General features: G+C 34.8%; 1 protein-coding gene across 5 annotated transcripts; it reads right to left on the reverse strand.

The window, feature by feature from the left end:
* Positions 1 to 126: 126 nt before the first annotated feature.
* On the reverse strand, positions 127 to 3,998 carry LOC107962424 (F-box protein FBW2). Of its 5 annotated transcripts, none has more exons than XM_016898814.2 (3): positions 1,370 to 1,593; positions 981 to 1,291; positions 127 to 843 (listed from the first exon to the last, which is right to left on the reverse strand). In XM_016898814.2, the coding sequence occupies exons 2-3, from the start codon at positions 1,289 to 1,291 to the stop codon at positions 228 to 230; spliced, it is 927 nt and encodes a 308-aa protein (XP_016754303.1). In that variant the 5' UTR covers positions 1,370 to 1,593; the 3' UTR covers positions 127 to 227. The 5 variants fall into 5 exon arrangements, with proteins under 5 accessions (XP_016754303.1, XP_040970875.1, XP_016754304.1 ...); XM_041114941.1 differs by lacking the exons at positions 981 to 1,291; positions 1,370 to 1,593 and adding exons at positions 3,463 to 3,773; positions 3,851 to 3,986 and having other exon boundaries at positions 149 to 843; XM_016898815.2 differs by lacking the exons at positions 981 to 1,291; positions 1,370 to 1,593 and adding exons at positions 3,463 to 3,778; positions 3,851 to 3,978 and having other exon boundaries at positions 149 to 843.
* Positions 3,999 to 14,176: the final 10,178 nt, after the last annotated feature.

Raw genomic sequence — 14,176 nt, forward strand, 5'->3', positions numbered from 1 at the left:
CAATTTCAATTTTTTTTCAAGTAATATTTTTGAGTGGGTTGGGAAAATTTTAAGACATTATGAGTGGCCGCCATAGGCTAAGGTGTTAGTAGCATAAGGTATAAAAAAAATAGGAATCTATTTTTCGTTCAAAACTTATCATGGAGTTTAAGAGAGACTATCAATATATTTATTATTTCCCATACACGAGATCCTTCAAACAAAAAAGACTACAATGATAAATGCAACTACAATGAAAGAAGAAATTGAAGAACATATGAAGGGCATGGAATGGCACATTCTATTACTGAAAGAGGTAATTTAATTTCTCCATTCAACCAACATTCAACCCACATTCTCAAATAAGAGAATCCATATATCCAGTCAATGAATTCATGATAACCGATGTACGGTCCACCTACATTTCTCAAGCGCAGCTCCAGCAGATTCTTTAGCTTTGGGAACTTGTCTTTAAGGAACTGATGATCAAGTTCCACTTCCAGGCACCCCTTTATATCCAAATGCTCAAGATGAGGACAACCATAAAGGATTTTGAGAACACATTCCGTGCTGATAAAATGACAACGCAACTCAAGATGCTTTAGCCTTGGCATTGTAGCTGCTATTGCATTCGCCTCATCTTCCAGTTCGACCTTGCCTGCTGAATCCAGAAAGTGGATGTTGCGGCAAAGAGTTACAAGAAATTTACAGTGCTTTCCAATGGCCTCTATGGCTTTGGCACCAATTTTGGGACAGTGACTCAAATCCAAGAAAGTGATTGTGGAAAGCCTTTGGGCGGTTTCTTCTACTATTGAACCACTTATTTCACTTCGGGGCAGTCGTAAAACCCGAAGGGAGCCAGCACTTGCAAAAGGAAAGGGGAAAAAGGCCATTTCACATCAATGTTTCAATAGAACAATGATCCCTTATAGGAACTGGTTTCGGATCCAATAAAATCATGAAAGCAATTGCGAAAAAGCGTAAGAGCAAATGAAACTTACTTCTCTGTGATGAATGAGAAATTGGAATCATTCTGAAGACCTGCAACATGTAGGCTGCGGAGAGAACCACAGCTTCTTGTGACTAGCATTCGAAGCATCCGATCGAGTTGATGGGGCTGCCAGCGAATGCTCCATTGAAAAAGATCTATATATTGCCAACAAAGGGGACCCATGACTGCCTTACTCCAGGATTTGCAAACACAGGGAATGACTTTCAGCAACTCTTTTAAGGACAGGTAACAGAAGATCAGCCCCAATACATCAGGAAGTAGTTCATCCCAGTGTCGAAACTCGCTTTGCTCTTCTTCCATCTGATCTTCATTCAAGTCATGAAGGTGATAATCAAATCACAACAGGAAATAAATAAATAATCAAAGATTAGGGGTTACCTTGTATCCCTTTCCTTGCCACTATGCAAAACCTAATCACAAAATCAAAGGCAACAAAAAAGAACAGAGAAAAGTAGGCATAGAATAAGACAACTTAAGTATCTATATATATATACACGTAAAAACATGGTGTTTAGTTGAAAAAACAAGACGAAAAGGCATGAAAGGGCGCTACTTAATGCGGTAATTAGATATTTTGTGTGCATTGTAAGGAACAGAGTACATGAAAGGTTAGAGATGAGTCATTCCAATGTCCAAAATTAGTGTTTAGAATAAATTTTCAACATTTTTTTCTTTCATATGAAGATATATTTAATATGTTTTTCTTCCCAAAAAAACCGTACTTAATATTTATTGCTTAATTTATTAAACCACATTATTATTTTTCACAATTCCAATATAAATTAACATTTTTTTCCTTTGATTTTTTTCTACATAAATGAAAGTCTATTTCGAATATATCATATGATTTATAAAATAATATGATGACGAATTTAAAACTAATTTTTATTCAATAATTCCGAAAAATTTCTTTTTTAAACAAATCTTAATATTTAAAATAATTCATATTAAAAAATGTTATTTTAAAATTTCTCATCGGGAACAACATAATAAGAGTGCAATATTTTCAATGAAAATAATTAAAATCCAATAAATATGACATTTAATCTTAGATTATTGTTATTTTACAAATACTTTATTAATCTTAAAAAAAAATTCTATTTACAAAAAATTAAAATTCAATGGTAAATAATATTGAGAACACTTCTAGGGGTTGGTAACTTGAAAAGCTCTAGCCTAGGCATTGTAGCAGATATTAAATTTGCCTGCTCCTCCATTGAGAGCTTGTCTACTGCATCCAGAAAGTAAATAATATTGCTTCCTAATTTGCTAAGAAAATTAGTATAACAGACTTGCATTTATATATGAAAAAAGAATTAAGAAGAGAAATGAAAAAAAAGAAAGAAAGAAAATGTCCAATTAGATTGAAATTGTGAAGAGTGATTTACATAAAAAAAGAAATAAGATCATTAATGCATGTTTAAGTTTAAATGGGAAAGAAAACCTAATAAATATATAGAGAAAAAGGGTAATGATACCCTCACAATCCCAAAATACGGCCAAATCAGAGCTGCTGAAAGTAATTCTGCCATTCAACTTCAAATAAACATATATTGCAAAACTCAAATTCCATGCATGAAGCATTTTAATAGAATCTCCAAACCACAACAACTTCATATTGAAAAATAGATGATAATGTAACATGAACATGGTTCAGTAGTTGGAAGCATCTTTCTTTGTGAACTACAACAGGAAGATATAGCTGAAGCAGCATGGACACAAAGAAATATCCCCTATGGAGATGCAGCCAACTAATCTAACATTCCACCATTTTCACGTAATCATCCAGCAAGTTCTTCCATAACATCATCCATCATTGATTGGAAGAAATCATCATCGTATAAGAAGTCGTGATCAATAAATGTAAATTCTAAGTTCCCAAACTCTTTAAACATCTTCTCTTCATGAGGTCCCACAATCTTTAGCTTTGGGTACTTTTCTTTAAAGAACTTACGATCACGGTTCACACTCAAGCAACTATTTATATCCAAATGCTCAAGCTGAGGACAGCTAGAGATGATGTTGAGAACACATTCAGTGCTGATATTATGGCAACCCAACTCAAGATGCTTTAGCCTTGGCATTGTAGCTGCTATTGCATTCGCCTCATCCTCCGGTTCGTCCTTGCCTGCTGAATCCAGAAAGTGCATGTTGCGGCACAGAGTTACAAGAAGTTTGCAGTGCTTTCCAATGGCCTCTATAGCTTGGGCACCAATTTTGCGACAGTAACTCAAATCCAAGAAAGTGACGGTGGAAAGCCTTTGGGCGGTTTGTTCTACTATTGAATCACTTATTTTACTATGCGGCAATCGTAAAACCTGAAGGGAGCCAGCACTTGCAAAAGCAAAGGGCAAAAAATGCCATTTCACATCAAGGTTCTATTGAACAAGGATTCCCTATAGGAACTGGTTTCGGATCCAATAAAATCATGAAAGCAAGTGTGAAAAAGTGTAAGATCAAGTGAAACTTACTTCTCTGTGATGAATGAGAAAATGGAATCATTCAGAAGACCTGAAACATGTAGGTTGCGGAGAGATCCACTGCTTCTTGTGACTAGCATCCGAAGCATCCGATCGAGCTGGTGGGGCTGGCAGCGACAGCTCCATTCATTAAGATCTATATCTTGCCAACAATAGGGACCCGTGACTGCCTTACTCCAGGATTTGCAGACAGGGGGAATGACTGTCAGTAACTCTTGTAGCGACAGGTTGGTGAAGATCAACCCCAATACATCAGGAGGTAGTTGATCCCAGTGTCGAAACTCGCTTTGCTCTTCTTGCATCTGATCTTCATTCAAGTCTTGAAGGTCATAATCAAGTCACAACAGTAAAAAAGGAAAATTCGAAGATTGAGGGTTACCTTATATCACTTTCCTTGCAACTTGGATTATTATGCAAAACCTAAACACAAAATCAAAAGGCAACCAAAAAGAAAAGAGAAAGAGGTAATATAGGGAGAGAAAAGTAGGAATAGAATAAAGCAACGTAAGTATCTATGGTAGTAACCCAATTTTACCCGCCCCAATACATAAACCTAAACAAAGACAAAATAAATAAATAAATAAATAAAACTTAAATTACAAGCCAAAACCAGTACAAAAATCTATTGAAGCAATGGTTAGCATGTAGCAATCACATGTTTTATTATTATTATTATTATTATTATTATTTGGATGTAATGATGTAACTTAGTTGTATTCCAACTAAGTTTGTTAGTGGTAGTAGGTGGTGATTTATTTTAAGCGGATGTAATTATGAAACTTAGTTGTATTCCAACTAAGTTTGTTAGTGGTAGTAGGTGGTGATTTATTTTAAGTGGATGTAATGATGAAACTTAGTTGTATTCCAACTAAGTTGTCAAGTTGTAAGCTTGTATAAATAGGCTTTATGCCATTTTAAAAAAATGAATGAATTCAATCAAGATTTCATCCATATACTCTCTATTTTAGCTTTGCTTAAAATTTATTTCATTTTTCTTCTTTGTTTCTGCCGCAAGTCTCGATTCTTGCTCGGCAAGCTTTTGTTGAGCCTTGCTATTTGTTGCACTTAGCTCCAACAATTGGTATCAGAGCCTATTTCTTAAGGGATCTGTTATACAAATTCATGGCTTTATCAAGCTTTTCACCAGCTGCACCTCAAGTCTTCAATGGAGAAGGCTACCACATATGGGTGGTTAAAATGAAGACCTACCTACAAGCTTTCGATCTGTGGGAGGTAGTCAACTCAGATGTTGAACCAGAGCCACTTAGAGGCAATCCAACAGTGGCTTAAATCAGGCAGCATGCTGATGAGAGGACCAAGAGGCACAAAGCCATGTCTTGCATCCAGAACTCAGTGTCAGATGTGATTTTCACAAGGATTATGGCCTGTGAATCACCAAAACAAGCCTGGGACAAGTTGCAAGAGGAGTTTCAAGGGACAGAGAGGACAAGGCAGCAACAGTTGCTGAACTTAAGGAGAGATTTCGAGAATTTGAAGATGAAGGAAGAAGAAACTATCAAGCAGTACTCTGACAGGATTATGGCTGTGGTTAACAGCATAAGGCTCCTTGGAAAGCAGCTCAAGGAAGCTAAGATAGTGGAGAAGGTTATTGCAACTCTGCCCGAGAGGTATGAGGCAAAAATCTCATCTCTCGAGGACTCAAGGGACCTGTACACCATCTCCCTGACAGAGTTGATCAATGCTTTATATGCTCAAGAGCAAAGAAGAGCAAGCAGACTGGAGGAGCATCAAGAAGGTGCCTTTCAGGCAAGAACAAACACTGCCTACAAAGGCAAGAAGGCCTGGAGAGACAAGCCAAGGACTGATGTTGCAAGAAAAGAGGGTCAGACTTGCAAGCACTGCAGAAGGGCTGGTCATCCAAAAGAAAAATGCTGGTTCAATCCAGATGCTGTATGTCAGCATTGTAAAAAGAAGGGTCATGTTGAGAGAGTCTGCAAGAGCAAGGCCAAATCAAGGCAGAGTCAGTTTCAACAGAAGAAAGCTGAGGCTCGAGTAGCTAAGGAGGACAGTGACCAAGAGGAGCAAGTCTTTGCTGTGTTATGCTCAGCTGCTCAAGAAAGGTTCTCATCTGGTTGGCTTCTAGACAGTGGATGCACCAACCACATGACACCTGATCCTGCAATCTTTAAGTCTTTAGACAGAAGCTGCAGAACTAAAGTCAAGATAGGAAATGGACATTTTATTCAAGTTGAAGGCAAGGGTGATGTGCTGATATGCACCCCCACAGGTGCCAAAGTGATTTCAAATGTGCTTTTGGTGTCTGAAAACAGAAACCTGCTCAGCATAGCTCAGTTGCTGGAGAAAGGTTATTCTGTTGTGTTCAAAGACAACCAATGCCAAATCAATGATCCAAGTGGATCCAAGCTGATGGCAGTTCCTATGGCTAATAAGAGCTTTGTAGTTGACTGGACCAGGGAGTCAGACATTGCCTACACAGTCACATCAGATGAATCCAAGCTTTGGCATCAAAGACTGGGACATGCCAACTTCAGATCGATGGCTCGAATGGTCAGAGAGGACTTGGCTGAAAACTTCATCAACTCAGTGGATCATGATGATGTGTGTGAAGTGTGTCAGCTAGGAAAGCAGGCCAGACTCCCATTTCCCTCGAATCAAGCCTGGAGAGCCTCTGAAAAACTCCAACTGGTGCACACTGATGTGTGTGGCCCTATGAGGACTGAGTCATTAAGTGGAAACAGGTACTTCATACTGTTCATTGATGATTTTTCAAGATATTGCTGGCTTTACTTCCTAAAACAGAATTTAGAGGCAGCCTCAGTGTTTTGGAAGTTCAAGACTGCTGCTGAGACTGAAACAGGTTGCAAGCTGAAGTCCATAAGGTCTGATAATGGGGCTGAGTACACCTCAGCTCAGTTCCAAGCCTTCTGTGATAAGGCAGGCATCAAACATCAACTTACCAACACATATACACCTCAGCAAAATGGTGTAAGTGAAAGGAAGAATAGGAGTTTGATGGATATGGCCAAGTGCTTGATGATTCAGAAGAATCTGCCTTAAGATCTATGGGCAGAGGCAGTTAACACTGCAAACTACATTCAAAATAGGCTTCCAACCAAGGCCTTGGATCAGAAGACTCCATTCGAAGCCTGGTTTGGATTCAAGCCATCACTGGCTCATCTGAAGGTCTTTGGATGCATCTGTTATGCTCATGTACCTGCTGTCAAAAGGGACAAATTGTCTGAAAGGGCTCGACCTGGTATTTTGGTGGGCTACAGCACTGTTAAGAAGGGCTATAGGATCTTGGATCCTTCAACAAAGAAAGTGTCAGTCAGTAGGGATGTGGTATTTGATGAAAAGTTATGTTGGAACTGGGAAAAATATGGACCTGAGGAAGTTTCAGAAGGACTTGCAGCAGATCAAGCTGAGCCAGATCAAAATATTCCTGAAATGGACATTGATGATGAACCAGTTAGAGGAACAAGACCATTGACTGAGATTTATGAAAGAGCTCATGTAGCCATAACTGAACCAAGCAATTTTGAAGAGGCTGAAGCTCAGCAAGAGTGGAAGCAGGCAATGGCTGAGGAGATTAGCATGATTGAGAAGAACCAGACCTGGGAATTAGTTGAAAGGCCAGTCAAAAGGAAGATAATTGGGGTGAAATGGGTGTACAAAGCCAAGCAAAATGCTGATGGTACCTTGAACAAACTGAAAGCAAGGCTAGTTGTCAAGGGGTTCAGTCAGAGGTATGGCCTGGACTACCTGGAGACCTTTGCACCAGTGGCCAGGCTAGACACCATCAGATTACTGATTGCCTTAGCAGCACAGCTCGAGTGGAAGATCCATCAACTCGATGTGAAATCAGCCTTTCTGAATGGTTTCTTAGATGAAGAGATCTATGTTGAACAACCACAAGGGTTTGAGATAGCTGGCAGAGAGCATATGGTCTACAAACTGAAGAAGGCCCTATATGGCTTAAAACAGGCTCCAAGGGCCTGGTACAGCAGAATCGATGGCTACTTGACTAATTTGGGATTCGATCGAAGCAAGAGTGAGCCAACACTGTATGTCAAGAAGCAAGGGACACAAACACAGCTCATTGTATCCCTATATGTTGATGACCTGCTGGTGACAGGAGGAGATCGAGCAGTGCTGGTCGATTTCAAGACCAAGATGCAAGAAGTATTTGAAATGTCTGATCTAGGGAAAATGTCTCCTTGGAATGGAGGTGACTCAAGCACAAAATGGGATATTTCTAAGTCAGAGAAACTTTGCCACAAAGATTCTGACCAAGTTCTCCATGCAAAACAGTAAAGCAACTAAAACACCTGTTGCTGTTGGAGAAAAACTATCGAGCCAAGGTGATTTTGAGAAGGTTTGTGAAACAACCTACAGAAGTCTAGTTGGTTGTCTGTTATATTTAACTGCCACTAGACCAGACATAATGTATGCTGTAGGATTGCTCTCAAGGTTCTTGCATTGTTGCAATAAAAAGCATTTACAAGCTGCTAAGAGAGTGCTTAGATATGTCAAAGGCACTTTGAGCTATGGTTTAAGGTACAGCAAGGAAGGAAATCTGAAGCTGGTTGGCTACACTGATAGTGACTGGGCTGGCTCGATAGATGACATGAAAAGCACCTCAGGGTATGCTTTCAACCTTGGTTCAGCCATGTTTTGCTGGAGCTCGAAGAAGCAAAGTCTGGTGGCTCAATCTACTGCTGAAGCAGAATATGTGGCAGCTGCAAGTGCTGTCAACCAAGCCATTTGGCTAAGGAAAATCTTAGCTGATTTGAAAGTGCATCAAAAGGAAGCTACTGAGATCTTCTGTGACAACCAATCTTCAGTTGCAATTGCTAAAAATCCAGTGTTCCATGGAAGAACAAAGCATTTCAGCATCAAGTTGCATGTTGTTCGAGAAATGGAGCAAGCTCAGGAAGTGAAGCTGATCCATTGTAATTCTGAGGATCAACTTGCAGACATTTTGACTAAAGCCCTTAATGTCACAAGGTTCGAATGTCTAAGAAGGAAGCTAGGTGTTTGCTCCATGCAAACCAAGGAGGAGTATTGAAGCAATGGTTAGCATGTAGCAATCACATGTTTTATTATTATTATTATTATTATTATTATTATTATTATTTGGATGTAATGATGTAACTTAGTTGTATTCCAACTAAGTTTGTTAGTGGTAGTAGGTGGTGATTTATTTTAAGTGGATGTAATGATGAAACTTAGTTGTATTCCAACTAAGTTTGTTAGTGGTAGTAGGTGGTGATTTATTTTAAGTGGATGTAATGATGAAACTTAGTTGTATTCCAACTAAGTTGTCAAGTTGTAAGCTTGTATAAATAGGCTTTATGCCATTTTAAAAAAATGAATGAATTCAATCAAGATTTCATCCATATACTCTCTATTTTAGCTTTGCTTAAAATTTATTTCATTTTTCTTCTTTGTTTCTGCCGCAAGTCTCGATTCTTGCTCGGCAAGCTTTTTGTTGAGCCTTGCTATTTGTTGCACTTAGCTCCAACAAAATCAAAAGTCCAATAGCCCACAACTTAAACCTTTTTTTAGAAAAATTGAAAACCATAAATCCCCTATGCGCTGCTGCCCCTAACCATGTCAGCGGATGCGAAGCTTGGGGACTACCTCTCTTGCCATCGTTTCACCAAAATGGCAAGGGTGTAACTTCCATTGTCGTTGACCACCATCGCGACCTACATAGAAGAAAGAAAAAGACAGAAGCAGAGGAAAAAAAAACAAATACAAATATTTGTAATCACTAGACAATATAAATTGAATAAATAGATATGAAGAAAAATCAAAGAGATATAAAAGGTATATTTTTACATCGTATACATATAAAAAAAAAATAAATAAAACACGAAACTTTTTTTACCTTTGCTGCCACTGTAGATATCCCCTTTAGCTTGAAAGACTGTCGAATCCTTAGGGATTCGCCGAAAGGCCGAGTCAAAGGAGGACCGGGAACCAAAAGGTTCTTTTTGCATTTTCGAATTCTGGCCGAATTTAGAGATTTCGACCTTAGATTCGGGTTCTCCGTGAAACGAAGATAAAAAAAGGGTTTTTTTACAACTCCAGCCACCAAAGGCGACGGTTGCCGTCGCTGATGACCAGTGGCCACGGCGGAGCGCCGATGGCCCAGTGGCTGGATTCAGGGGAGATTTCAGAGAAAAAAAGAAGAAAGAAGCTTTAAAAAAAAAGAGTCAAAATGATTTTTTTTTATTTTTTATTTAAATAGGGCACGTAAACAACGCCATTTCGTCGTGGCCCTAAACTTCTGACCCGATGTCCCAACTCGAATTCCCTTAGGATCCACGTGTTTTTAAATGGGAGGATCTAATTGTTGCTTTGGCCTTTCTGTTTTTTTTTCAATTTCGTCCTGCAGCTTAGTATTTTTGCTTTTATTTTCGCTCTTTTATTTTATTCTTGTGCAATTTAGTCCCTCAACCCATTGTGGACCCATTGAGGGAATGACACATGTAAATATTGGTGGGATAATTGCCTTTTGAGTCCCTGTACATTTTATCCTATTTTAATTTAATCCTTTTATGTCCTGTTTCTTTATGATTTAGACTTTTAATTTTGTTATACTTTCAATTTAGCCTTTTATTTCCTTTTATTTATCCACTTATTTATTTCCTTTTTTTTGTTGCAATACACACCTTAAATGTTGTTCAAATTTCGATTTAATCCCTCATTTATTTAATGTTGCCTCTTTATTTACTATATCTTTTACTTTAACATTTAAAATTTTTGTTATTTATTTATTTTTATTATTATGCATTTTTATTTTATCCCTTTTATTACTATTATTATTATTTCTATCATTCATATTAATATTATGATAGTAATCATGACATGATATCGCTCTTATTACCATAAGTTGATATTTTTACTTTCATTATATTTGCATTATTATTACTCACTGGCATAGCATTTTTTATTTTATCTTTCATTTTATTTATTCGTTTATTTATTTATCTATCATGTTAAAATCATCATTTTTTACCCGCTACTATGTTACTTCATTTTGCTAAAAATTCATGCTGTGTATCATATTAAAATATATTTATCCATTTTATTACTAGGCCTAGACAAATTAAAATGCATATCGATTTAAAAGACTACATTTGTTCTACCTAAAAAATGAAAATTTTAAAACCAAGACAATATTCTTTGCTAAGGAATTCAAGAAATAGTGCCCTAACTCACGGGATATGACTTTCTCCTTTAACCAAGATAAACGAGCATCCTTTTAAATTTTAAAATATATAATAGAGCAAAGCGAGTTTCGCCACAAAAATGGGGATCGTATTGTCTTTGAATTTTAATTCTCAACACTAAGACATCAAGTAATCAATTAGACACCAATTTTGGGCGTTATGAGGGTGCTAATCTGTAACAGCCCGTTTTTTAGTGGTATCAGAAACAGTGATTTCGGGGCTACCGAATCTGACGAGTAAGTTCGTAAATATTATTATTTAATATTTACAAGTCAAATGTGACTTTTAAAAAGGTTTTTGATTTGATAATTTATGTTATATAAGTGATTTATTAAGTTCAAGTGGTTTTAGAAAATGAGGTATCGGGACCTTTTTTATACCGAGCCGTAAATATTTTTATAAATATTTACGGAGTGTCATTAAGGTGTTTCGTTGAAAAATTTTAATGTTTCGATGGTTAATTAATTAAAAAGGACCAAATTGAAAAAAAATGCATTCCCGGGACTCCATTCCCGTAAATCAGACTCTTAAATATTTTTAATAAATATTTATGAAGCTAGTTGTGTAGTTAATTAGATTTTGGTTAATTTAATTTGCATAAATTAAAAGTAATTAGATATAAAGATTAAATTGCGTATAGGGTAAAAGTTAAATTATAGATTAAAGAATAATTAAAGGGACTAAAGAAACAATTTTAACATTGTTTCTTTAGTGGTAGGGCATTAGGTAAGATATTTGTAAATTTATTATATATATTATAATAATTAAAGTTTTCTTAAGTATTAAGTATATATATTATATAAAAGTAATAAAAGAAAAAAAGAAAGACAAAAGCAAAACCATAATTTGAAAGAAAAGGAAGAAAGAAAAGGAAAAAAGAAAAGAAGGAGACGCAAAGGCTTAGGTACTTTAAAGTTTTCAAATTCAATTGTTTAGTTAATTTTGTCTTCTTTTCTTATGATTTGTATGTTTTTGAAATCTTGATGTTAAGTATTACATAACCAATGTCGAAATTTTAGCAATTATTAAGTTTTTAAGCGATAGATTTTTAAGCTAGAAGTTAAATAGGATTAAATTGTAGAATAAATTGTAAATTTTGAATAATAAAGACTAAATTTTGAAAATTTTGAAATTTAGGCTTGCACTTACTTCCTCATATTTAACCGACTCTTGAATTTACTTTCTGAATTTGTAAAACCAAATATTAATTTAACGAGTCTTGAAGTGATTTAATCACACCTAAAAGAAAATTTGACGTCGATTCAATTTTTATTTTTTAAAATAAAAAAGTCAATTTTCAAAAAAGTTTCTGACATCTATATATATATACACGTAAAAAAAAAAAACGAAAAGGCATGGAAGGCAGGGGTAGCTTTAACTTTAACTGAGAAAAACTTGGCTACTTAATGCGAGAATTAGATAATTTGTGTGCGTTACAAGGAACAGAGTATTTGAAAGGTTGAAACATTGGACATGGTTTACACTTTAGGGTTTAAAATAAATTTCCAACTTTGTTATGTTTCATGTGAAGTTATTTTCCTTTCGTATGAAGAGAGATTTATTATGTTTTTCTTCCCAATAAACCTAACTTAATATGCATTCTTCTTCATTAAATCATGTTATTATTTTTCACAATTCCAATATAAATTAACATTTTAGTAACTTATGTTTAAAATATTACGTGTTGACACCATTTTTTTTGGATAAAAACGGGGTCGACTTGGGTTTTGAAGAAAATGAAACAGGAGTCGCCACCAATCTTTTTTATAAGGTGTGATTGGATCACCTCGAAAAGCGGTTGTTTTTAATAAACGGTTCGATTTTATTAAAACAACAAGTTTGGTCCGCGAAATTCAGAAAACGGGTTCGGGAGTCGGTTACGCACGAGGAAGGATTAGCACCCTCGATACGCCCAAAATTGGTACCTTAGTTGATTACTTAATGTCTTAATGTCGAAAATTGAAAACTTAGAAGAATTTAAAAAATACGATCCTTGTATTAAAACGTTGAAAATTTTAGGAAAATGGGCATATTTCACATTATTCGAGAAAGAGAATCATATCCAGTAAGTTAGAATGCAATGTCTCAAATTCCCAATACGTGAATGAATGCCAGAATTTTACTTATTTAAAAGATATTTTATTATCTCGGGTTTAGGAAAGGGATCATGCCCAGTAAGTTAGGACACGATCTTTTCTTAATTCTCGAGATCGTTTCAAAATTTGAGTTTGAAAAGATTAGTGTATTTAGATTTATTGTGGAAATCGAAACCCAGTAAGTTAGGGTACGATCCTCTCGAATCTAAACACAAAATATCGTTTTTTAAACAAATTTTATTATCGAGTGAAATAAAAACATGAGGTCGTAGTAAAAATGTGAAAGCAAATTACATTGTTATACATGACAAAATCATAATGAATACAAAAGTGTAAAAATGATACGAGCGATAGCAACAATATAAAATAAATAAAAGTCAAACCTACAATCATATAAAATAACAATATATATAAACAAATAAATTAAACATTCGTTCAAAATAATAATGAAAATGAAATAAATAAATAGTGAATACAATTAAAATTTAAAGGGATATATATATATTTATATGTATAGACAAAAAAATAAAATATGTGTGTATTCATAAATTACAATATATATGTAAAGTATACTTTAAAATATAAAAAAAATATGCATATAGATAAAAATATGTACACATATATATAGGTGTATAAAATTATGGAATATGAAAATAATGAAATGCATATATAAAGTAGGCGCATGAAAATATGTATGTACAAATTAAAGTTTAAAAATAATGAAAATATACCTACGTATACAAATAAATACGTTAATTTATATATATATGTTTAAAATATATTGAAAATATGTATGTATATGTCTATGCAAATTAAGATATACAAAAACATATAAATACATACATATAAATATATATACTTATAAAAATAAAAATATGTATATGTATATAGATATATATAAAAAAGAAATATGAGTATACGTATATATATTAAACAAATTATATGTAAAATATGTACATGTATATATACAAGCACTTATATGATAATAATAAGACATATATATTTAAAAATACATAAGTATATATGAATAGAGATATAAAAGTAACAACAATAATACCAATACTAATAATAGTAAAGATGATAATAATAATAATAATAATAATAATAATAAAGTTAACAAAAATTGACTAAATAATAAAATATGCTAAAAAAGGGCCTTAAATCGAAATGAAATAAAACATATAGGGCCAATTCGAAATAAAGGAAAACGAAAGGGATCCAATTGCGACGCGCGTAAAAAAGGGAAGGACCGAAACAGAAAATAAACCCAAAATCCCAAAACGCAGCACCTCAATGGACTAAAATAAAACAAAAGTAAAATGTTAGGGCTAAATCAAAATAAAATAAAACAACAAAATAGGACCAAATTGAAACACGCCGCGAATC

Source organism: Gossypium hirsutum, chromosome A06 (genome assembly GCF_007990345.1).
Source record: "Gossypium hirsutum isolate 1008001.06 chromosome A06, Gossypium_hirsutum_v2.1, whole genome shotgun sequence".
Lineage (NCBI taxonomy): Eukaryota > Viridiplantae > Streptophyta > Magnoliopsida > Malvales > Malvaceae > Gossypium > Gossypium hirsutum.

Bases quoted from the DNA above. Each gene is read 5' to 3' on its own strand.
- LOC107962424 (XM_016898814.2), bottom strand. From the start codon at position 1,291: ATGGAAGAAGAGCAAAGCGAGTTTCGACACTGGGATGAACTACTTCCT. The intron at 844-980 runs GTAAGTTTCATT...TCCTTTTGCAAG, and splicing joins TTCTCATTCATCACAGAGAA to TGCTGGCTCCCTTCGGGTTT.